At 36.8% G+C, this 26,495-nt stretch overlaps 1 protein-coding gene across 2 annotated transcripts in view; it reads right to left on the bottom strand.

Moving 5' to 3' along the window:
• Window positions 1–1,450: 1,450 nt before the first annotated feature.
• The window catches only part of CLINT1 (clathrin interactor 1), a 52,630-nt gene continuing 27,585 nt past the window's right edge, over window positions 1,451–26,495 (bottom strand). For both annotated transcript variants that reach the window (XM_080398553.1, XM_080398552.1), the window contains 11 exons: window positions 26,376–26,480; window positions 25,618–25,714; window positions 24,015–24,123; window positions 22,954–23,118; window positions 18,811–18,985; window positions 13,330–13,573; window positions 12,712–12,793; window positions 8,291–8,368; window positions 4,619–4,911; window positions 3,699–3,903; window positions 1,451–3,217 (listed from right to left, as the gene is read on the bottom strand). In XM_080398553.1, the coding sequence (XP_080254679.1) occupies window positions 2,856–3,217; window positions 3,699–3,903; window positions 4,619–4,911; window positions 8,291–8,368; window positions 12,712–12,793; window positions 13,330–13,573; window positions 18,811–18,985; window positions 22,954–23,118; window positions 24,015–24,123; window positions 25,618–25,714; window positions 26,376–26,467 (1,902 nt within the window). In that variant the 5' untranslated portion in view covers window positions 26,468–26,480 and the 3' untranslated portion in view covers window positions 1,451–2,855. The remainder of the gene's footprint in view (window positions 3,218–3,698; window positions 3,904–4,618; window positions 4,912–8,290; window positions 8,369–12,711; window positions 12,794–13,329; window positions 13,574–18,810; window positions 18,986–22,953; window positions 23,119–24,014; window positions 24,124–25,617; window positions 25,715–26,375; window positions 26,481–26,495) is intronic.

The following is a 26,495-nucleotide window of genomic DNA, read 5'->3' as shown; positions in this document are numbered from 1 at the left end:
CATGGTAGCTCACTTGTATTTTCACCTGGAAAAATAAATTTGTATTTTTAATATATTACTTTGCTCGTACCTGCAGTACCAGAGGTGGAAACATTTTATGATGTCTATCTTAAGTTCAGTATTGACTTAAGCAAACACAACACATTTTATACTCTGTTTTTATCTAAAGATGTAAGCCATATATTCTGCTAGGCACTGCTACCCATGATCCAGGTCCTTTAACTGGGGGAGAACGGGATAAAACTTCCATGCAACAGGCTCTCACCACTGCAGGCTGAAGCGGCATGGGGATGCTCTTGGCCCACGTTCTGAAGAATCTTTCTTGGTTTTCTTTTCCGATGTTTGTTTTGGTTCAAAGGACTTAGTTCTCATCTACCTGCAGACATCCTGGCTGGCTGAAAAAACTTACTTTCACATTCCGTACAACCTTCCTCATAATTAGGATATTGATCTGTGGGATGAACAATGTATGGCAGGGGCAATGAATCAGTGCAGTACCACAACTGCTCCGTAAGCCTCTGTTCCCTTGGCTAAGATATAACGGCCGCAATCACAGAGATCCACTCTGAACTGACCATATGTTTTCCACTGGAATTATTCTAACCCCTGACAAATATGCTTCATTATAATTAATCTCTTGATTAGAAGCTAAATCACGGGTTCCCTCTGAAGAGATGTGAGCAACCTAAACAAGGACACGATCTTTCAACTGCAAGCTGATTATTTAAGCAGCTGGACTTACTTTAAAAGGCCAGCATTATGAATATCTGCTCCTCAGAAAACCTTCTAAAGACTACCGAGAAGCACTGCACCCTTCAGCGCGACTGAGAGCGCAACACCGATTACAGGTTTCGTTTTCCTTGCCACCCATCTACCACCCTAGGAACCAGCTTTCTTCCCACCACAATTTTACATGTATTGAACCAGTTTGAGGCTTCCCATCTGCTAGAACAAGAGGTTTCGAAGATGATTATTCCAAATAAGTTTAAAGGTTTCAGAACAGGAACCAGAGCGATCGCCCTACTCAGCCGTTAAAGCCTGCCTTGATTACTTTGATGTAACAACACTTGAAAGCTCCTATTCTTTGAAACTAATTTAAACACATTGAATTGTTGAAAGATTAAAAACCGCAGTCAGCTAATTACACTCACTCTCATCTCTTATTCAGCAAATGAATCACTTTTCATTACCACTTAGCTGAAGTACATGAATTTCTGCCTAATTAGAAATGTTGTAGATGGAGCATTAGCAAGGCTGGAGCGGGTCAGGATATCTTGCCTGCTTCATTTTTAATTCCTAACAGTAGAGCCAGATAGGAAAGGCTTCAGATAAGAAGTCATTAAACAATTTTAAATTATTTATAAAAATTACTTTGCCCAAATTATAATTATTTTTTTTCCCAAATGCTCTCATAAACGTCAAATGAAATGAAAGGAAAAGCAGCCCAACATTGATTTTAATGAACATTTTAATGTTATGTATAACAGAACATTATGAATACAATGGAAACAAAGTTTTATCAATTTAATAATAAAAAAGAAATCCAACATAAGAAAAGGGAGGCAATAAATTTCATACCTATAGTATAGTGCTTATTCTTAACAATATTCCCAGCTTGTGAATATAACAATGCCTTTGTATTCCAGATTCTAGAATCATGATTCATGTGAACTTAAATGCAGAATTACAGAAGGAAAAACAAAAACCTCAAAAACTTCAATTCATTCTTTTGTTTTCAGTAAATCAGTAAAATCTTTGACTGCTACAGGTTTCCTTTATTAATATATATATTTTTTTACTCCTCTATTGGATTCCACAGCTGCTAATGCCATATTTACACAAAAGAATCACCAAGTGTTGTATAAAAGCTAAGATCCAATGCTGTTGGATTAGGCAGGGTTATAGATTTACACAACTTAAGTGTAATTCATGTTATTTTTTTGTAACGATGCAAAAAGTAATTATTTTTGCTTTTTGACTGCTGCCAATGCCCTAGACCAGTGGCTCCATAGGGATACTGGTGGTACAAAGGATGCCAAGTGCCACTGTAAAAGAATTGCAAGGAAGTGCATTTTCTGGAGTTTTCTGAAAGGAAACCTTCCAGCAGTCTTGGAAAAAGCTTCTCCCAGACTTGCACAGGATATCAGTTATAACATTAGAAGCATGTTAAGACTCCAAAAATCCTTTGATCACCAAATTGCTAAGAGAGGATTTTTACAATAAAAATTTGGGTAATATAGCAGTGTGGCTGGAACATTAGCAAAAGTATATATACATTCCAGGTCCCTTTGAATTAGCCATAATCACATATGTAAGCCATTTTTGGACAAAAATATATATTCTTATAAAAAACTGATCATAGTACTTGAGTGACTTCAATTGTGGACTCAGCGGTAGTAAAAGGAATGATCCAATTATGACAAAGCGATCAGGGAGAGGAGGGAAAAAGAAAGTCAAGCTCTTCAAGAAAAAAGAAAAGTATAAAATTAGATTCAAACATTTTTACCCAACCCGCAATTCCAGTCTTCCATCAAGTCTCAAAGTTAAAATTGGTTCTTCTATGTAGGAAAGGTTTTTTATGGTCTCAATACAAATTATTTTGCAAAATCATCTAACACATTCCTTCGAAGAACCTTTCACCTCTCCAGAATTTGAACACTAGTTATTTCAACACTTAGAAAATAGCTTTTGGTTCTTTATGTAGACACTTTAACTGATAAAGAAGAAAAAAAAAAAAAGTATTGATCAGTGTTTTCCATCCCGTTCCCAGCTATATTTGTGCAGCTAAAAATCCTTCATTCACTCTGCCCATTGATTTTATTCTTATTTCATTTTATTTATTTATTTTACAATCTTTATTTGCTAAAATTGGCAAAATTTGCAAAGGCATCTTGCTTGGGTTGCACAGTCCCAGGAGTCAGAGAGGTCATAGGGATACTGGGTAACCCCATTCCTATTGTGCCTGTCAAACCTATTCCTGTAGCCGGCACTCCCATGTTCACGCTTAATCCCATCATTCCCTGGTTGATCATATGCATGGGTCCCACGGAGGTCATTCCCATCGTACCTGACATCACACTGGGCATTCCCATCCCTGCAGGAACGGGCCCTCCCATCAGTGGGCTTGTCTGGGGTCGAACAGGCATCATGTTGGGCTGAGGATTGAGGTTCACTGCTGCAAAGTTTTGAGTCATGACATTCATCGGTTGTTGCATATCTGCAAAGAAGAGAACAGGATGCAAAAATCGTTAATCAGAATGTGATGCTGAAAGTGCTCATGCGTTTTAAGAAACTGATGTGGTAACTGCCATGAGCAAATATATGATGGCCAAAACCATAGCTATTTTGCTCATTTCCCTGTTTCTATGTGAAGACTCAGAAAACTTTTATAAACATTTCAAATGCATTTTATAACAATACAAGCTACTATGCATATTCTAGAGAAGTGCTAGAGATTAGGAAGCCTGAAATCAAGGTACAACAATGGCGCAAACTACAGTGAAAACATGCACACAGTCTCCTAGTATGTCAGTCTCCATTTAGAAAATACCACTTGTCAGAACCATCACAGTATTTTAAGAAACAGTTATGACTAAATATAGGAAAACAGTAATTGACAGAATACACCAGCTCAAGGACAACCTAGTGAACACACACAGGACTCAGCACACATGCAAAACAGTGCAATAATCACTCACTTTGTTGCTGCATCATGGTATTAAGTGATGGCTGCTGGGGTTTGGAAGGCTGCATCCCAGGTACTAAATTGTCCAAACTGATATTTACACTGGGATCTGACCAAGTTGAGGGTAGAGTTTTGCTTGCATTCTTCTGGACCATCTCTGTGCTTGCATTATAAAGAGGGTTAGGCTTCGGCATCATAGTGTTCATGCTTTGCAGTGGCTAAAAAAGAAAAGTTTGTTGGAATATGCTTGAAAAAAAATCACCAGTAAGAATCAGGACTATACAGTAAGTGTTAATTTTTCCACAGAAGACAACAAAAAGCCAATGAGATTTTTAAGCTATGAACTTCAGCGCTTCCAAAGCAGTGTTGCCGTGTGCTGTTACACCATTAGTGGGTTAAAAGAGTCTTTTTTTAAGCTAGCATCAAGCTCTCATATCAATATGTGGAATGACAGTAATCATCTGCAGTCAAGATCTGACTCAAACATACTGTTTTTTGCCTCCTAACACCACGCTGACCTGTTATGGTTTCCAAAAACACTCTCCACTGAAGCAGGCACCTTCTGTGTTTTGGCGAACAGACCAGTCGTCCCCTCCATCTACTTAAGGCTGGAAACCTGTAACATTCTCTGGAGGCTGGCTTTAAGGTTTAAAATACCAACTTGGTCTTCCCCAACAAAGCACAGAACAATGAAGACCATCTCAGAGAACACTAACTTATAAAAGGAGGCTTTTCAAGAACATTTGACACCTTTTTAGGAGGCTACTCAAACATTTTTGGACAAAACTTTCTTACAAAATGCTGATCACTTCTGAGTGACTAGGTATGGGTTCCAGGAATGGAACAGATTTAATTTTCACTTTTGTGATTAAGGAGAAGGCAAAAGATTTAATTAAGGAAGGTCATTAGCAAACTGTACAAATAGCAGCGTACCTGTGACCTTGACATGGGTAAACTGATGCCCACAGCATTGGAGCTCATCATAGAGAAATTCATACTTTGTGAAGAGGTCATGGTTGTCTGAGAGGGGCCCATCAAATCAAAAAGATCGGTAGAATTTGAAGCAGTTGGAGGCTGTCCAGAAGATGGCTGTGAGCTGAAGAGCTCTATAGCTGGCTGCTGTGCCGTGCTGCTGAAGAGCTCGCCAGATGAAGCACTGGGACAAGGAGAAGCTTGGTTGAAGGCACTCCAGTCACCAAAGTCACCATTTCCACTTGTTGCTGTACCTGAAGGTGACAGTGTGAGAAAAAGGAAGACAGAGAGAAGAAAGGCAGAAGACTTAAGAGAAAGACACTGAGCAAATGCCACACTCTATGAACTGAAACAAATGAGAGCTGATCTGTGTCCGTCCAGATTAACATCTGCAGGTAGAACCTCCATCTGGACATCATTCCCTCTCATGAATATTCCAACAATTTTTACAAGGTAGCAAAGGAAATATGGAATATCTATGCACAGAAAGTAGAAGGATGTTTGATAACATGTCACCTGTGGATGCAGGACAAGTAGGGACAGGTTTTCTTTAGTTGAAATACAACTCAAAAGATAACTTAGGAGGGTAGATTGGAGGCTCTAGTCAAAACACCACCTGGAACTTTGATAATTTATCCACTTCCTATTTCAGCACTCTGGTATTTGCCAAGAGAAAAGTTATCAGGAATGAGCTGCTTGATAAATCAAATTCCATCACAATAAAACAAAGACGACTACTTCAGAATTTGGTTATATACAATTAATAGATCTTTGTATTGAACAATGCTGCAGAGAATGAAACCCAGAACTTTGGAAGCAGGTTGCCAGGAAAATTCTTATTTGAGGTGGTATGAAATAATTTCTTCCCATCCCATGAAGCACTCACGTAAAACACATTACGTTTTTTATATTTGAATCCTGACCTAAATGCTTTGCCTTGAAGCAGAAATTCAGTCTTGGATCTAGCGATTCTCTCAGCAGAAGCTTTGCTGAATTCTTAGTTCACCACTTAAGCTTTGTTTCATTTCAATATACCGGGGTTTTTGTAGACAAACATATAAAGTAAATCAGCAACTTACAGCTCTCTCTGTATCTTACTGTGAAGAGACTAACAGTATAAGCGGTTTGCAGACAACTGCAAGGGTACCTATTTCAGGATCACAGATGTCCAGAGACACAAACCAGTGAACTGAGAGTATGTTGTAACCTTTGAGTCAAATGGGAGGAGATGTTATCTCCCTTTCTATTAACAAGAAAAGGGTTACTTTGCAGGAGTGATAGGGGAAGAAAAGCTTACAAAAACATCTATATGAGATGCTAAAAATAAAGCAACACCATTTAAACAGCTCTCATTGCTACACAGTGAATCGTGTTCCAAGTTTGGGCCATTGTACAGGTCAGCTTTTTGATTATGTCACTGATATACTTTTGGTACTTTAGCTAAATCACAAGCAGCATCATTACCATATGAAATGTACTTTGAGTTCTAACGAACAGTTAAATCATCCCTTGAATTTCTTTAGATGAGTGAATGAAGACTCAAACACTGATGAATGCGGTGCCAGTTTCCACTTCCTAACCTATACGACGGCTACTTCAACGCTGGCCATCCATAGCAATTTTCTACAACCGTGTTCTACCCACTCAAAAGGTAACTACAGTAGTCTTTTACACTTCATGTAAATATTCATCAATATACACCTTCAACATTTATTCATTTTTTTAACTTTTCCAATACATTAGAATTTAACGAATAGAAGGAGAGTAAATCTGTTCACAAAATCCAAGTATTGCCAATAACTTCAGTGCACAAAACTGGACTAATATCCATTAGCTTAGGGCCTTACTCGAACGTTTGCTTTGATCTCCCTCACAAAGAGGGGCTATATTAGAATGTTTCAATTAGTATCACATATTAAAAATTAAAACCTACTTTAAATATTCCTGATAGATAAGTAAATGCTGAGTGTGCTCCTTCTATGTTCAGACCTGTGCACTGAGCACCAATAATGGAAGCGGGGGTAAAAGGGATCACATTTTGCCCCTTCAGTACAACTTCAAAGATGATTAATCAAGAAGGAAAAGATTTCTAGAGGGGCTTATGCTGTTCAGGAATGATTAATCATTTCACAGGACTCCTTGTCCCTTGCATAATGGTGATTGGAATAGATTAATCATGTTAATGCAGATAAAGGATTGTATCAGTTTAGACTGTATTAACACAGAAATTATTTGCATAGTAGGAGGCTTTCTGTTTGCAAAACAACTTGGTTTTGAATAAGAAAGCCTGTGAAAAAATTAGAGCAGTTCTTTCCTGCCAAGCAAATTAAAGGTATATGAACTAATCGATGCCCAGTACAGCTCTCCTAACACAGCAAAACAGAGGAGGAGATATAAACATGCTGACTAAAAGCTGACTCACAGGTCGATTTGCTGATCAACCTTTTTGCTACTCTTTTCATATTTTGGACTTAATCCTGCACCCTGGCTGAGAACCCCCAGTCACCAATACCACTACTACCCAAATTAACCGCACAAAAGATAGCCAGCCAGCTCCCTCTACTCCGTGCTTGTCTGCAGCACTGTTCTGTCTGGGTAGCGCTGTAAGCTTCCAAAAGCACACCACCAAAAGGAAGGTTGCCGAGGAGATCTTCAGGGACTCTTCTTTTTCTAGCACAAGGTGGGCTGCTATTCTCCACTGAACATAATCCCATCTTTTGGTTTTGTTCAATTCACCCATTTAATTTACTGTCCTGCCCATAACATTAAAATTCTTAAGACTGATCTGGACCCTCTGCAATGTCCAGTAACTATAAAAAAACAGCATAAAACCCTTCTAACAACATTCCAGTTCGCAGCATTATCACAAGCAAGCAAACCAGACTATCAAGCACATGAAGCAAGTCTTTTTATCCCACCAGATCAGCTAACTTTTAAAAAATAATTAATAACTACCTGTATCTGAAAAACTTACAAACTGTTAGTTGAAGTATTAGAAAAATGACTGCTTTTTATTGCAAATATAATAGCTGAATAACCTTACATAAAACACTGGGAAGACTATGATGATTATTAACGTGAATGGTCCTATCACTACAGCCAATTTTCCAATCATTTTTGAAACACAAATACTGTCACCTTGAAGCATTCATTGCTGTAGAACTCAAATTAATATAGCTCCTTGCCCACGATTGCAAAACTGGGATGTGCTAGGTAGGCTCTTTATTCAATTGGTTATTGAGTGCTCTTCAGCTAGCATTCAGACCCACACTTGTTTATTTCAGATTTTACTTTTCCACTCCAAAAGTAACATAATATTTCAGTGCATTTCAAAACTAGACTCAGAGGTATGCTTTAAGTTGTATTATATGCTTCTATTATATTACTAGATGAACAGTGATGTATTTTTAACTCCTACTAACATTTTTCTTTAATAAAATTCATGAAAAGTTTCAGGTCCAATGAGACGTGTGCTGTGCCAGACAATAGGTGTCTTCCTTACTCAAATACAGCACTCATGGTACATGAACACAGTCTGCCCTGGAAAGGGAAGTAACTTTCAATAATGCCATGTGGCATCTCTTCCCCTCTTTCTGCCCTTAAACAGCATCTCAATCTGTAAATTAATCCTACCTTGTGATGATGGGAAACTTGCTGAAGCAGCAGCTGAACTAAAATCAGCAAATCCTCCAAATGGGTCAGTTGATCCACCTAGAAACAGAAGGAAGGCAAATGCTGTTACAGGATTGTGCAAAGATCCATTGCAACAACTACATGCAGGATTTACGATTAAAAGCTGCTCCGTATTCAGTAAAATGGATTTATTGATTCTGCTCCTTAAGTCGGCACTGTTTTTCCTGTTCATCACCATACTATATTTATACAAGCCTGAGCAACAATAAACTGGATTATTTCCAACTGCTTTGCAGATCTTGGAATTTTGTTTTCCTAGGGAAGAACTAAAAGACGCAAGTTTTTAAGTTTTAAAATGCATTTAGAAATATTAAGAAGGCTAACAAGTTTTTAAATACTGAGGGATGCTACTAGTTTGGCAGTTTGTAAAATTAAAACTTGGGAAGCATAATATATAAAAGCCAAACATTCTTATTGTATAAAAGTTAATTTATTATGCTTGCTATGAAAAATCACATGTCGCCTTATATTTAGTTTTTGTGTTACTTAAAGCATGAATGATTCTGCAATGATCTTGAATTGGGATTTCAAGGACAGAGCTTGCATTTGTGTTCATTTTTTATAAGTTTGCTTCCTTTCTACAGCAGAAACATTAAGTTTTTCAACCAGACATTTATATACAGCATATAAATTATTAACTTCTGGATACAGCACAGTAACAATTTTTCACTAAAAATACAGCCAAGGTATAAAAACAGAAGAAAGATTTAAGAACTATATTGGAAAGCTGGTTTGTTTTTTTTTTAAACACACACACACAAAGTTTACAAAGAAAAATAATCTGATTATTGTTGATACTGCTTTTAAATAAGTATTCCACTGACCAGAGAAAGCTAAGTTGACCTTAATTGTTTGTCCTCAAAGATTTCACCTCCAAGCAGTCCCACCCTTAGAAGAAGCTGCAGCAGTTCAATTATTTTGCTTTTAGTGTTATGCATACATTATATAGGTTACATCACAGCTGCTTAGCCTGCAGTGCTTAGAAACTAGCCAGGTGGGACTGGAACATCTGTGCTGCACTCAAACACCACCAGGGACAGCTTCCAACATCTGGTGCCATTTCTGAATTGTCTTATCGCTGCAAGACATTCTGCCCCATCTGCTACTCTCAACTGGGTTAATTAAACTAGAACCATCTCCTTTTTAATAAATGGCTAGCAGTAATAAAAGGAACCATTCACTTTCTAATACATGTGTACTTGTATTTCTTTTTAATGTTACTTTACTGTAGACATTGCCAGGAAGGCAACTGTTCTTCCAAGGGGAAATATCTTTACTTGCCGAGCATGTAGCATATGATATCAAACGTGAGAAGGGAATGCAAGGATGGTCTCTCTGACTTTTCAAAATATAGCACTACTGAAATCCTTTTACCTCCTTTTCAAGAGGGAGGAAGATTTCACACAAAGTTAAGAAATTACTTCAATACAAGTTCTGAACTGGTCTAATAAGCATCTTAAATAGGTTTATATACAAGTTTTATACTGACTGCAACCTAAGAATGAAAAAGGGTAAGATAAGCCAGTGAAAGATCAAACTAAAAAACCTGTCCAGATCATGTTTACTCTGCCTACTGCAACAAACATTTTGACATAATTTTCTTCATTACATGTGTCCTTACAGAGTTCAGAACAGGTTAGTGGTTTGAGTTTATAGGGAAAGAGAGTAAGACAGATAACATACTGTCAACCACATCCTCAAAAAAACCCCAAAACTAGTGCTCTCATGCTACACCTATTATCCCTGGGCTGTTTGATAAAGTATCTGGAGATTAATTTACTTCTAACAACAGAACTGGGTTCAAACCCAAAATAACTCCTTAACATTTTCAGTCAAGTCAACTTTTCCTCCACCTCTATTGCCTGTTTTCAAATGAAACAGTTTCACAGAGAGTTGGCAGAGCTTAAGCTGAATGCAGTAGCACTCTAAAGAAAGGTATCACCAGCTAAGATTAAAGAACCTCATCTCCAGTAACAACAAAAAATTCCTTCCAGCAGGTCTAATCACGGATTCTATGCCTTCTCAAACTGATTGTTCCTTTATGGCAACCAACCGCCCCCCCTCATGTACAAACTGTGTTTCTGTAGTAATGTGTAACCCCCCCAAGCCTCACCAACCTTATTCCACATCTCAGCACCTGAAAATACATAGATAAGCAAATTCTGAGTTCCCTGAATTCACATGACTTCCCTGCCAGTTGCTTCACAAGACAGATCAAAGGCTGCATCTGACCCTTTCCCTGTGCCTTGCCTGACACTGGGAATGTTCCCACACCCTGTGCTGCAAGGAACAGTGGTCATAACAAGTGACCTGCACGTGAAGGACAGTGCTAATCTTCTCAACATGAGCTATCCTCAAAGATTCCCATGCGAGATCTGTCACTACAAATGAACCCTTTCCATCTGCCTTCCCAGGTCAGCAAAGAGGTTATTTAGCAGGACCAGCTAGTAATATGTCTCTTCTCAACACCATTTCTAAATGCTGCTTTGGAAAAAGAAGAAAAAAGGCAAAAAGAAAAAAGGCTTACTACAGCAAAGAACCAAACTGATGAAAGATTCAAATACACTGTAATATGGAAGCTGCCATAGTTCTGTTTCAAGTGTGAGAAGGCTCACTTTGAAGTGGAAACATCTATTCTCCACGTGATTTTGTTTTTATACACAAAAATAAAAACATACTCATATGTATTTAAATAAACCAAAAAATGCTTTAATCTCTTTTCCCACAATAATTGGATAGGAGAAGCTTCAGTATTGATTTGGGGTAGTGGTTCTGATCCAGGCTCTTAAAATTCCATGGAACTGTGGTAACTCCAATATACAGTGAACACCTTTGTATATGGAGTTACTAAAATAGAAAATAATGAAAAAAAATTTGTTCCTTAAATCTGGGGGCATTTGTGCATGAAAGAACAGGTGCATGAAATGAATTTTGTTTCTTAACCATTTAGAATTAACGCATATTTCAGAACAGACATGTAAACTTTATCTACTTTACTAAAGATAAAAGTGAACAAAGTTTTAAAGATCTACCAGAAATAAGAAAAATAAGATTGAGACACATCTTTGAGACTAAATTACCGTGACAATTTCTCTCCCCATCAATAGAGTTTTGGTGTATTTTATACTTACAGAGGTAGCGTTTTGGTAGCCTAGTGATGAAAGGAACTGTGTCGCACAGAGCGTTTGTAATACTGGCTTTGCTTATACATTCTAATAAAGATACCTACTGTGACGTATTACAGGGGTTCCCACTACAGTACACCCAGAAGTGGCGTAACTTCAGAGAGAAGTCAGAGTAGTCTTTACAGATGCATGAAAACAACCACACTGCCACACATGTGGACCTCCAGCCACTCTGGACTGCCATTTTTTGGTGATTTTACATTGTCTTTAAAACAAAGACTGGAGCTGAATGTCTGTCATCCCCAAGATACACACACACTTCTACCAACGTGAGTGACACCATATAAGAGAATTTGTTTATTTGGAATGGAGAGAAGTTACGTGAGAGGTTTCTATCTATGAAAAAGCACATGCTCATATTTTATTTGCTATTCAAAGTGAACTCTAAACTAAAACTCTGCCCACAGTTACCTCACTCCCAACTGTGCCATTAGACCACAGCAGCATGGAAATCCCTTTTCTATTCCACGCTAGCCACAATCAAAACTGTTGCTATTACGAACCTGTAAGCACAACAGTAAGTCTTTAAAGTTTTAGGTTTTGAAAAGCAAATGACCAAACCCCTGAACTCCTCTATCAATCCTGTATGCAATGCACTGGAATTTAACACACTCCTAAAGGGAAGCTGCATAAGGGTAAGCCCATACAAAGGTTAACGGACTTAAAATTCAACTGCATATTTAGAGAGCAAAGGGATGTGTTTTAGAACAATCATTTTACCTTTAGGTAGCAATTTCATTTTGGTATTAGGGCTGGGATCAACCAAGTGCCAAGACAAAATAAGCTAAAAAGAAACAAGTTTGCCATATACTTTAGATGCCAGGTTATATGAAGATCATCCATCTCCCGCTGCATAGCCTTTGAACTGCACTATGGGAAACGCCTGAATTTGAATGGCTTGCACTTGCTTTTAGAGTTAATTATAAATAACTGCATTACAAACACAGTTTCTGACAGACTGACCTGGCATTTAATCTTTGTGCTGCTAACATTTATTAGTCCTGTGCAATAGCACATACACTACCTTGCTACAAAAGGTTCCAGGCCGCTCTATAAATTTTCTGAGCATTCATTTCTCAATTTTTCTACTACTTTATATAGATAACAACAAACAAGCTTAGCCTCAGAATCAGTACAAAATATGCATTAAGAAAATAAAAATCAAAACGCGCCTACCTGTTGAAACTGGCTGGCTAGATCCATCAAACAACAGATCAACCAGGTCACTAGATGACTTGCTGCTAGAGGGTACGGAAGCCTGAAGAAGAAATTACACAACAGATCTCATCTCATGATATCATCACTCGTCTTAAATGACCTTGAGAAGCTGTCTGGTTTTTTGGAGGTTTATTTGTTTTCTTTTGCTTTGGAGAGATGGCAGATCTGGCTTTCAGGCTAACAATCACTGGAGCATAGCTAAATTCGAAACCACATACTGAAAAGCTAGTGGCTCAGTTTGGTGTTTTTTGTTTGTTTTTTTTTTTTACAATAACATGAATTTGATAACTTTTCAATAAGTGTGCAGGTTCAGAGAATCCTTCACACTTCAGGCCAAGATTTTCTCTTTGCTTTCCTAAAGAGAGTAAAACATGGTAATGACTATATTTAAAAAATTCAACATCTTAAACCAATCACATAATTAATTACAATTAAACTGTTCCACAGCCTTTGAAAACCCCATTTTTGATAATAGTTCCCTTGAAGGCTGCATAACAAAAATTTGACCCTAAACCAGAAACTGTCTGTGTTTAGAAGAAAACAGTTTCCAAAATCATGTTTTATTGTCTGTCTCACCTTTGCTGTTGGCTGTGCAGTATGAGCAGCAACACTCTGTTCTGGACTTGCTTTATCCCCTGTATAATGTGCTGCTGCTCCCAAGTCAATGGTTTTTGAAGGATTTGCTGTGCGTTTGTGTCGGGTGGTAGTAGTTTCCGTAGCTTGTGTAATATGAATGTGTTTTGTTGTCACGGTCTCTTCTTCATCTTTAAATTCAGCTTTAGGAGATTTACCTCTTCTTGATTTTTCCTCATCGCTGTCACTAGAAAAACAAAAGCAACAGAATACCATTTGTGATGGACTTCTCAGTTATTTAAGTGAACATTTGGCTTAAGCCACAAAAATTTTGGTTACTGTAGTTCCTTGTAGCAACGGTTCATAATAAAAAAACCTGCTTCTTCGTACATTTGAGAAAAGAAATGTTTTACCCTGACATAATGCATCTACATAACACAGCATTGCACATATTGTACAAAAGTGATGAATAAAAGCCAGTTATTCTGTTAAACATTAACTGCAAGTCCATGGCAAAGGATAATAGGAAATAAGTGTTTAAATCCAGTACATTTAATTACCTTCTGACAGGAACTCCCCCACACGTTATGTAACACTTCAGCAACAAAAAGTTAAGTTAGCAGGTCTGCCAAGTACTTACACCACGAGACAGAAAGCAGTGAGCCAAATACAGGTACTATCTTTCAGGTTTCAAGAATTCCATGCCTATTTCAGCTCATTTCCCTTTGCAGACGAACAGGCTTTATTATTCTTTAAAATATTTGTGGAAAAAGAATGTTTACAGAGTTAGGCACTGCAACAGTACTATTTTCTTTCAGAGAACACACATTTATTTTATCATATGCTTAGATATAAAGGAAGAAGTTCTTCACTACAAGAGTGGTGAGGCACTGGACCAGGCTGCCCAGAGCAGCTGTTGGTGCCCCATCCCTGGGATGCTCAAGGCCAGGCTGGACGGGGCTTGGAGCAACCTGGGCTGGTGGAAGGCGTCCTTGCCCACGGCAGGGGGTGTAAAACTAGATGATCTTTAAGGTCCCTGCCAACCCCAACCGTTCTGTGATGTTCTTAACATGCAAAAGAACAAAAGCATCACCATTTTTGGCAAAAAAAAAAAAATAAAAAAAAAAATCAGATGTCCCTGCATAATATTTCTGCTTTTTTATTTTAAATCTTTCACAAACCAACCAATTGCCCTCCCCCCCAACCGTCACATTGCTTCTTACCATCAAGGTAAGATTTATACATAACATTGAAAATTGCTGTAGAGAAAGCTTAAATACATTGAAATGTATTTTGATATAATAATTTCCTTAGCAACATAGTTGAAAGTGGAAGGGTTTTGTATGTTAATAATGCATTAGAATACTAAAACTGCACAAAATTTAAGACAGGCTGTCCCTTTGTCAGTGGGAATATGACAGTAACTGCAATATACTCTGGAGGGTAGCCTTTGTTCTCAGTTAACAATAGTGGGTTTTTGGAATACACTGCATGTGTCATTTCCTCTATGCACATTACCTACTCACCACTGGGGATGCCTCAATTCATTAACATCAGTGAATATAAATGCTGACTCCCTTTTTTCATTTTTTTATTTTTTAAAGAAAAATATCATAGCTGCTAGCCAACCTAGTGACTACTGGCATTTGCTTGAGCCAGCCTTACAGAGACAAGTGAGCTCAAAAGGTATCAACCTAACTTTATCCTTCCGAGGCACTTCAACCCCAACTTGCAACAACAGGCCTGCTGTTCCCGTTCTGGATTTCTGCAGATAGCCTACCTACAAGCACAGGTACAGAGGGGACCACTGACCACATTTTCATTTGTGACATCAGGATATTAACATAAGCCCCCAGAGAAGACTGATCACATTAGCATGGTATATATGGCACATCCAACCTAAAAGCCTCAGAGGAGCATGGATGACGTTGCCTTTTAGACACGTAATGAAAATACCCAAGACCAGGTCAATCACAACTAGGGCTCAGTCTCTTAAAACCTGCTGCAACATATTTCTTGTCATCGCTACACAGTCTGCCTAGTCCATAAACACAATCTGTGGGTTGAGGAACCGGTACAGACCAATCACACTAATGTAAGAATGAGAAAAGTGAGTCTTTGGTGACCTACAGCAAAATAAATGTCTAAAAGCTTTTGAGATAAGAAATTAAACACATATGCCAAAAAGCAGGGCAAATATTACTACACTCAATTTTCTGTGACAACCTGTACTGCTTCCAGACTGTCTCAGGAGATCTGTTTTTTTGTTTTTTTTTTTTAATGGTCACATTAACAAAAAGAAAGAAGTATTACAGATTAATGTTCCCTTTAAGTGTGTTTATTGTGCTCAAAATAGTAAAATTGCTGTGCTTTATCTGAGAATTGCAGAATGAAATAAAAAATTATAGCTACCATTGTACCAAATAATTAAAAAAACACTTCTGCAAAGGAAGTACATGGTTGCAACTTCCAGAAGTCAAACTATCTTTTTCTTTGCCTTAAGGTTTTTGTGGTGTGGGGTTTTGTTGAACATTCTTTAACGCAATAAAAATATTTTACTGATACTTTAAGACTATCCCAATTATACTCTAGTACAAAATATTTTCCATGGAAGTTGCCTTTTAACATGGCTGTTGCATCCTTTTATAGGCATACTAAAAGTTTTGCTTTCTTTCTATTCTGTTACCTGCATCAACCTTTCTGAATACTGGAGAAAAAAGGATTGCCAGTTTTAAGAATTCTTATGAAAAAAGTGTAGTGTTTTCAGAAAAACCTCTGTATATCTGAAAATAGAACTTCAGTATACAAGGCTAGACTCAGGGCAGCAATTGGTTTATTCACTCACCTAAGACTGAAGAACTAACAAGCACAATGAAAGAAAAACTAAGGTTTTCCAACGCCACATGGTATTGTTTCTGACCATACCTACTTCCAAGGGATATATTACTGGAAAAAAGAATCCAATTTCCCCATAGAAGCACTAACATTTTTCTCCCAACTAGGCTTCTCCAGTTAGCTGTGTGAACCACAGTTTCACTGAAATCTACTGTGAATTCAAGCCAGCTATATCACAGGTTAAGTACTTAAGTTACTTCAAGCATTTTTTTTCTTCTATGCTAACTATAAGCTTTGCAAGTAGAGTCAGAAATACAGGAGTTTGGTCAAGTTCTTCTTGTGTGTATGCTGGAAGTAAAGATTATGTCATCCAAACTTCATCAGTCACTGAGAAGATGTGCAAGTCACATTTATTCTTTGTGCTTCAAGACCTTTATTGCCTTTACAGTACTAAGTAATAATGATTTATAAAGCTATTAAGATAGACACAATAGAACATACTACAGCAGATTTGCCAGCTGAGCGAGTATCACCATTTAGTCACTTTTTCAAGGGAAATGGCAACTTAATTCAATGTTGTTATATAGCAGCAGGCTACAAAAAATAATACATTTTTGGAGGCTTTTTTCTGGTTTTAGAAAAAAAGAATTGTGTAAGTGTGAAAACACAGAAATGCATGGATTTTGTGAAGTATTTACAAGAGAAAGTTACATTGTTATGAGCTTGTCACAATAGATAAAACTTCCTGTTTCTTTCAGTTTCAATATTTTAAATATCCTATTCTGTTAATACAATGTGAATAAAGTTTGTATTTACAGTATCTCTAAATATAAATACACAGGCATTCCATAATCTTGAGTTCAATCTTCTTCAATCCTTTTATGTCTTCTGTAGGAAGAAACCCCTTCACTTCAATACACTGATAAAATACATCCCATGTTGTCAAATCACCATGCCAAGAAAAGCCAAAAGGAAATTCCAGGCTGGTAGCTGAAGCAATATTGGAGAAGCCATACTGCTGCAACTTGGATTCCTGCTTAAGGCAGGATAACCTGTAACTACCAAACTGGTTTTGCTCATGTCTGTCCCAAAAAATCCTTCTTTTATTTCAAGTCCCAACTTTATTACTTTCACCAATTTTGAGACAAATTCTGCGCCTGACATTTACCAAGAAAATGGGGGGAAATTTAGAAACAAGGGACAAGGGTTACAAGAGCAAAACAAAAATGAAAAATATACTATAAGCCAGAGTGGGGATGGGGAGGGGGAAGGAACTAGTGTTACTTGGGGTAGAGATGTGTACCTGCAGATAAGTCTTCAAGATACAATGCTTTTGATAAAGATCAGACTGTAGAAAGGACTGTCTAAAACACTGGAAGGTGCAAAACTTTATACCAGCACAAGTAAGAGACCAGGAGCTCATTCAGATATAGAGCAAAGGAAATAAGATTAAAAAAAAAAATGTTTACTGTACATCCTCTACATGAAATGTGAATAGTGAGCTTTATGGACATCATGTGACAAGTTGCTCTTGAAAGGTATGTACAGAAAAGCACACAGCAATATAACATTGTTAAATTTGAAATTTGTTTACTTTTCTTCTGATCCCTTCTCTTTGTAGTCTATTGATAGTAAGTTCTAAGAGGGAACCCTGATGTGTGCAAAGAATACCAGTTTTATGATTTATTAATGCCCTAGCAAGAAGACCATACTGCCTTTTTCTCAGAGATGCTACCATTATAATTACTTTGTTTCTGTGCAAAATTGTTTGAATTTTGTAATATATACACATGTGTGCATGTTTATTTCTATACACACAAATATATATGTAGAAATGTGTGACCGTATCTGAAGATATTCCTGCAAAAAATATTAATCAAATCTCAGTGCAAATTTGAATTGGGACTTGTTCCCCAAAAGGGAATTATTTCAATATATTTGTGCACTTTCTTTACAAAAATTTCAGATTCTGTTAAAAACAAATTTGATCTCCAGATAGTAAAATCCAATGCACTTGTTGAAGTGCAATGTACATAAAGCTCTTTCTGAAGACAGCACAGGGTAGGTTTTCTTCCTTACTGAAAAAAAAATTAATGGCCAGATGTAAAATACAATGAGTTTCATGAGAAGGTTCAATTGAAATTGACTTGTAATTTTAAAAATGCTTTTTGTAAGTCACTTGTATTCTGTTCTTCCCAAGATCATCTCAGGGAAGAAGCACTGTGTCAAGGTAGGTCTAAGCAATTTTGTATCTCCCTCTTCTTTGGCATTTCAGCATTCAGAGTAAGTGCAGCATTAAATGGCAGCCTTCAGTGTACTGGTGCAAGGAAGACCACTGAATTGCTGAGACAAGGAAAAGCTTCGGAAATTTCAGCCAAATTCCCTGCTTTGCCAGCAGCTATCTAAGCTAGGGGCAGTAATGGAAGGCAGCCAAGAGCAGTTAACAATTGACAGAGCTACGTTATTCCCCAAGGCCAGGAAGAGCTGCGTAGGAAGCCCTGGGAGCAGGTACTGAACCCAAACATGCTTCCATACAGACAGACAGAATGAGAGAGTATTGTAACTAATTATCAGCAATGTTAAAGAGTTTTATAATATTTTATAATACCAATTTTACAGAAGAAATTAATGTTAAAGTAACTCTAGTACCTGCATCTTTCTGGAGAGTCTTCTCTATCTTTCCTTCGGAACTTGCTGATGGTATCATCGATTGTGCTTCCAATTTTGTCGCTTAGCTCACCTAACTTATCGCTGAATGGAAAAGCTGTTTTTTTATCCCATTCTTCATCCCATTTTGACTTGGGCTCAGGATCGTATCTTTCACCTGTGTAAGGCATTAAGATAAGAAATACTAAAGATAACAGGAAAAAAAAAAATGCCTGTGGTCTTTCCAGAATGACTCTCAAGCCCCCCTGCCCTACATACATAAAACCTTCCAAGTTTTCAAAGCAAACTGAAAGCTCCCACCGTGCTGAATCAACACTATTACAGCAAGGCACAGCATGTAATGCCAGTCATTAAGTGGCAGGAATGCAGATTCAAAGACTTTTGTTTATGACAACACCACAATCTTAATGCACTGCACAGCACATCAGGATACTGTTGGACTCTGCTGGAGAAGCACAAGAGGCACAATCAACCCTGGCTGCATAAGCAGCTTATCACAAGTGATATGTGCCAGTTTTGTAACAGGCACTTAATGCGTGATATTCCTTTCTTGGCCAAGCTGTGTTCTCAGAGGTAAATCAGTGGGGGTTTTTTATGCACTGACATTCATGAACACATAAAAGCATAGTACCAAAATGTTGAAAGATGTAGGTGTGCAATACATGATAACTTTGTTTTCTTTACTACACTTGGTGATTAAAAACACATTTTAAAGAGATGAAAAAAACAGGCAGTAAAGCAACTCACTTTTTCAGCAGCCACTGAGTACCCTGAACATCTTTATTAAACACTACAATCATGAATGAAAAACTTTTTTTCTCTAATCAAGTATTCAAGACCTCCATACAGGTGTTGTAACTTACAAACAGCTGATGGTTTTACTTGAAATAAGTACTTCTGCTGTATAATCTCATTAAGAAAGTTGAAAAAAACCTTAACCTTGGGTTTATTTATACACATTCAGCTAAACTGAATTTACTTTAAAAGAAAAAAAATCACACATTTTAACAAAGACTTAACTGTCAGAAGCACAACACACTTTACTAACTTGTATTATGATCTTGTATCAGACCCTCTGCTGAAAATATAGGTATCTAAAACAACCCAATATAGCTCAGTTTCTAGATAACACTTTTAGACAAACATTTTATATTTTGGGCCACACATATAAAACAAGGCATTTTTTGTATTATTGAAAAAATGTGAAACACCAGTTAGATATTTTTTTTTTACTTAAGCTGAGTAAAATTGAGTAGCAGAAAGGAAGAATGGTGAAAAATTAATTACCTCAAGTTACACACAAATTATGTTGTAGCTCAGATAACGTTCAAGATGTATTCAATTAAGTAATTTTTAATAAAAAGAAAACTATAGATTCCAGTGCCACAAGCTGCAAAATTTGAGTTATATCTGTCCAATAATATCATATACCAGAGGATGTATTTTCTTACTCAAGACATAAGTGCAAGTCTCCAAAGACATTTGTTTAGATCCATAAAAGACAGACACTTTTTCGAAGTATAGAACCTGTTACAGATCAGTGAGATCCTTAGCAATTTCTCCTTTTTCAATAGTAAAAAAAATGTACTACTGTTAAATATTGCAGGAGAATAATATGGCCTTATTTCAGTTTATGTCAGGCTCTCAAGCATCTTAATGTAGATTCCATTTGTTTTATACTTTCTATTGCACAAGGAAACCTAACAAGAAAAACACCAACCAATAGAGACCTTGGTATTTTCAGACCAAAAAACTATAGAAAGCTCTAAAAATACAATAATTTTATATTTAAATAACTCAAATCTTTTACATTCGAAGTCTGACCTGGGAAAATGTATGTTTTATGCTGCTAGAAAGATTTTTTTTTAAAAAAAAACAACTTTATACTCAACAAGTGAAGGTTTAATTAAAACCCCTTTACCATAAAAATTAAATGCAAGACAAAGGAGAGAGTCCTTTAAATTAAAAAACTTGAATGATGAACAAAGAGCCTATGGAGAAAGACTTCTCCCCAGCATGCAGGGATAGATCACGACTCTGTACAGAGCAAGTCAAAAGATAGGCTCGGTGAAGGAACAGAGGGACAAGTGCTTTAAGTATAAATGCAATGACTCATAAGCATTTCCTAAAAAGAAAATCACTAGAATTCCAAGCAGGTAGCAAAAGCCTAGAAGAATATAATAAAACAAAACACATCCTGCCACGGAGATAGAGATTTTCAACTCCTCTGCATACGAGGAACAAGAGAGAACAGAGGAACACAGAGAAGTAACATGTTATAAACAGAAGAAAGCAAATTAAGTTTAAGCTTACAGAGAAGAGTAAAAAACCATACACGGCACCAGAGAGGGACAGGTGAAGTTTAAGTTACTACTGCACAGTTACTACTCAGATCTTATACCAAATCCTTCTCTTGAAGAAACAGACTAGCAAACCAGAGCCCTGTGCCATTGTGACTTTGGGACTCATCCCTTACTAAAAGTGGCCAAGGATTTACTCAGGCCAAAGAAAACACTGATAAACATCTCGAGACTGACAGCTGGATCATGGACAACATGCTGGGATACACCAGATGTGAAAGCCAGTTCAAATTCAGAACCCTGCTACACATTATGGCAGGGACTGGGGAGCAAGGAAGAAGTTGCACACTTGGACTGGATAAGCAAAACATAGTATTGGTTGTGTGCCTTTATCTAACCAAGGCTGTCATGTCCTCTCTAAACAAAGACAAGCTGCTGGCATTTCATCCTCTAAAGCAAAGATCTTACAAACACACTATGTTGAAGATGCAAACAGTCTGACAGAACTCATTGCACACATGAAGAACATCAGTTACCTCAGCAAAATGAATGACTTTATTTCCAGAAGCAAGGGTACATCAGACTACCTGTCAACAGCATTCGGATGGTTTGTTTTGTATGTGTATGTTTCTTAATAAAGGACTTTAGTAATGAAAGTCCTATTGCAAGTACCAGACCCAAGCTGGATATAGGACTAGCACCTTGTGCAATGATAGCTGAATTATTTTGGAAGATTTTTGGAATTTTGATTTTTGAAAATCTGATGGCAGGTTTTCTGGTGTTTCATGAGGCAGCAGATGACCAGGTCACGCTTCACACACATCATCTTCTAATATACATATATATATTTTTATATATATATATATTTTATTTTTTTTTTAATTCCAGAAAGAAAGTTCTAAGCTTTTTGTTAGCTATGATCTCTCCACTGGCAGCTGCAGTTCCCTAGGGTTTAGGGATGAACACCAGTGCATCAGATTTCCAGCCTGCATACAGGTCAGGTATGCTGTGCAACCAACATCCAGCTGCAAGCTTAGTACGTCTACACAAAGCAAATTTTTTTACCTCTGAAAGCCCTCCTTTGAAAAGCACATGTGACCTATAGTATCAAACAAGATTTTAAAAACTCACAAACTGAGACAGTAACAACTGTATTGGTAAACTCCTGAAATGTAAACTCCATCACTTAGAAGGTACTTAGCGCATATATTTAAAGCCAGATCTGACAGACATCAGAATCCATACAGATAATCCACAGATATCTTTCAAGAGTCCAAACAGACTCCAGAAACCAAAAAGTTTAAAAGCATATATCATCTACATTGTTTCACCCAAACAGTATCAGTCCCTTAAAAGCCCTAAGCCAAATTAATCAATGGTTCTAAAAGGAGGTTGGCATGGGTAAGTGAAGCAATTTTGTGATGTGGTGGGTAGAAAATACTGCTTTTTTTAACTAAGAAACCCTGACTTAAAGGGCATGCATTTATCTACTTCTGCTACAGCAGCATTCATTTCACAAGGAGACTCTGCCTATGGATAAAAGCAAGGCAGCTAAGTTTTGGCTAAGCCAATACATTAATATAATTTGTATAAGTTTCTAGTTATTATCTAAAAAATACTAACTTAAAGATTTTTAAAGTAATTCACTTAAAAATTTTAGTGGGGGAAAATGTGCAAGATTCCTTTTATAATAGTTAACACTGACAGTTAAAGAAATATAAAGCATCTAAAGAACATCTTAGAAATTCCTTAAGTTATCTGTGTTATCTAAGCAAAGTTGCAAGTCAGGATTGCCAACCCTTGACCAAGAAAGCCTAGTACTCACTGTATCTGAACCCTCCAACACTGTCCGAAGAAACCCCAACATATTTGTCTTTGTTCTTCTTTGCTTTCTTCCTCTCTTCCCGAAGTCGATCATCATCTTGAGCAAATTCAACCATTTCTTTTACCTTCTGGCGTATGTTTATACCTTGGTCTTTGCCATTTTCATCTGTACAGGTAATGCAGGATAGAGACAATGGATGGAATAGAGGAGAAAAAGGAAAAGAATATATCAGAGGCAGCAATATTGAGCATCAAACTGATAAGAAATTTTGAATTACAAACTCAAAAGTCCAAGAAAGATCTTATATGGCTAGTAAGGTCCACTGCATTTGTTTAAAAGGGACCAAATGTCGTGTTTTAACACAAACTTTCATCCTTAGATAAATGGTTTTCACTGAATGGTGCATTTAGAAACATCTAAATGCTGCTGAAACACTGAAAATATTAACAAGACTGAGACATAAATTATATTCTCCACTTGAAAGATTTAAACTCTTCAAAATATAACCCCTTTTCCTCAGTCTTTTTAGTATAGTTTTTGCAAGTTTAATTGCAAGAACTCAGTTTTATTGCAAATATGAATTTTTGAAAAATTGCTTTCAGTTGGGATGTACTACAAGCTAAACGTGCTCCTTTCCCAGCCTTTTTCACATTCAAAACACACACTGGCCTTGCTGCCTTTGCACTGTAAATATTATTTGGTGGGAGGAAAAAACCCCAGCTTCAAACAGATGTGTGTGTTTTGGAGCTCTAACCTTTTCTTCCCATATGATTAAAGCTATTCCTTTACGGACACCACAGGGGACCAGTCTCTAGTGCATATTTTAATATAAACCCGAACACTCATGTTGTGTTGGTTCTGTTGTTATTAGCCAGTCTTTTCTGCAAGTTCTTGTCTTCACTAATTAATACTCTAGGGTCCCACGTCTTGGATTCTGCACTCTTCACACAACTGGCAACAGTCACATTCTAATTAGACTGGGGAAGCTTCTAAGCTGGTTCAGGTGACTGACAACTCCAACTACTGTTTTAATTTGCTTATAAGATTTTTCTATTGCTCACCTACAAAGTGGTAATTTTCCAGGGATCGCAAATCATAAATGTGTTCTCTGGCACTTGTAACAACACGCTCTGATCCATTCCTTATGAGGTAAGCTAGGAGCAGCAAAGACTATAAAAATACAAAGCACCTTATGATTGCATGAACAAAAGCTCTATCTTTAAAAAAAAAAGCAATAGCAAACCAACCCTACCCCCCTCCCCAAATTAGTAAGTAATAAAGACCTACACCTTTTAAATAAATGCTTATTATATGGGTTCACGCTGAAAAAAAACATTTTCCCCACATGCACGTTTTGCTCTTTCAAATACCAAAACTGTATTTGTCAAACTCTGATTTGTTACTACTAAATCACAAGTAGCTACCTTCATCAGCTACAGCTTATTTTAGAACACATAGTTACTCAAGAAAAAAGAACTCTGCTAAACGAAGCATTTTCTTTTGCCTCTTTTGTTCACAATTTTCCAAAGGTTTTCACTGAAAAGTAAGTCCTACAGAAATTTAAGAAGCCTTCTGCAGGATGCAATGAATACAAAACTGCATTTCAGGACAAGTTTAAGCAAGCAACAAAACAAATGAACTTTAAGTAGTACTTTAATTGCAATTTTTTTACGTTGAGGATTTCTATCTAGAAAAAAAATAAAAGTGTGCTTTTTCCAAAGTAGTGCCTTTATCAGCTAAAACTATCATTATATTTCAACCTATCCAAACCTGATAAGCAATTCCAGGCAGTCTTTATAACATTAAGTAGCAATGTGTGATAGCATTAAATATTAATTTATATTGTACTTCAGGGAAAACAATTACTATGAATACAAAACATCAAGCACCTGTGAAAAGCACAAACTATGCCTTAGAATTAATTTTGTCTTGTTACAGCCCTGGCATCAAGAAAAACAAAATATAAACTAGTCTAATACTAAACTAAAAAATGAGGTTATATTTGCATAATTCAGTGAACACTGAACACCACTTTAAGTGCAGCATGATATAATCTTAAGCAAAAAGTTTCTGTACCATGCTAATTAGCCAACGACAAGAAAAATGCAAATGATTCAGTTCTTTTTACGAAATGCCAGTAGGACATAAAAGCCTGATATGGTAAGATCTGCAAGAAAATTTGGTCCACTCAAAGCTGAACTATAATTTTTAGAGAATTATGAATTAGCAAAAAATTAAGACGAGTTTCTGTTTTATTTCAGGTATTCCTGAATACCTTCAAAGCCATTTTCCTGATAGCACAGTAACTTATCTACTTCTCATGCAGCACCACACAACTTCTTTAGGTAGATTCAAAATGTGAATGCTACTCCAATACTTGAATATCAGTAGAATGTAATTGCTTTATTATGTTCGTTAAGTAGCATCTTAGACAAACTTTTAAAACCAGAAATTTTGGTGGGTTTTTTTTCTGTATACAGCACTAAAAGACATCTTTGACTTCAGTAACAGAATTATAAAGCATATAGTTAGGAAAGAAATTTCAGGCTGCTAGTGGAGTAAGTACAGCAGCATCTAAACAAGACACTACACTAGCAACAAGCATTAAGTCCTTCGCAGACCAACACAAAGTCTTGAATACTTCCAGCTCATATACATACACACCTTATAAACTCTCCTCCAGTTCTTTTTATTGTCTTTCAGCATTCGAGTCCAAAGCATGTTCATAAGCTCTGGAAACTGTTCATACATAAATGTAGCCCTAAAGAATTAAACAAAAAGAGTAAAGATACTTCACTCTCCGTGGTTTGCCACAATAGCTTCTTAAGACTCAGGGCTGACAGTAGATGGCAGGCTTGATCTAAGCCCATTCACGCTGGATGACATTACAAGGGGAAATCTATCCCTGCTTCTTACTCATATAGAAGTAATTTACATACCAGTACTACAAAAGAAAAAAGTAATTCTAAAAATCTGAGGCAGTAAAAGAACCTTCATTACAATTTATAACAAAAATAACGTTTAACGTGAATACCCTAATAACCATTGCAACTAGTTAAACATGCAACTTCCAAACACATTTTAACAGAAAAACGTTCAAGGAGGAATGACATGTTTTGCTCTATTTGGAAAGTCACAAGAAAGCAGCTTGAAAAAAGACACTCCAAAAGAGTCAGATATATTGAAAGGATTATAAGGCTAACAAAAAAAAATATCAAGAATTAAAAAAATATTTTTTACTTCATTTTTTGTTTGACAGTTCAATACATTATAAGATTATGCATTTAAAAAATAAGACAAATTCCAGCAACTTTTCAGCATTATCAGTCAGCATATTGCAGAGTTCATTTAGCAGCAAATTTCACATTCTGGTATAAAATGCACCTTTCTTTTCTTCATCACTGAGCCAAATTATCACTTACTTGGCAATCTCTCCCATGAGTTGCCCCGAAGGTCCCCACGGATCATCATTGGTTGCTTCTCGAACCTTAGACTCTATTTCTGAATAATTCATAACCACATTGGTGCTGCAAAGGAAAAAA

The sequence above is a fragment of the Falco punctatus genome (assembly GCF_963210335.1).
Source record: "Falco punctatus genome assembly, chromosome: 8".
NCBI classification, from domain to species: domain Eukaryota; kingdom Metazoa; phylum Chordata; class Aves; order Falconiformes; family Falconidae; genus Falco; species Falco punctatus.
Note: the sequence above shows the minus strand (reverse complement) of the source record. Positions and strands in the feature narration are given on the sequence as shown.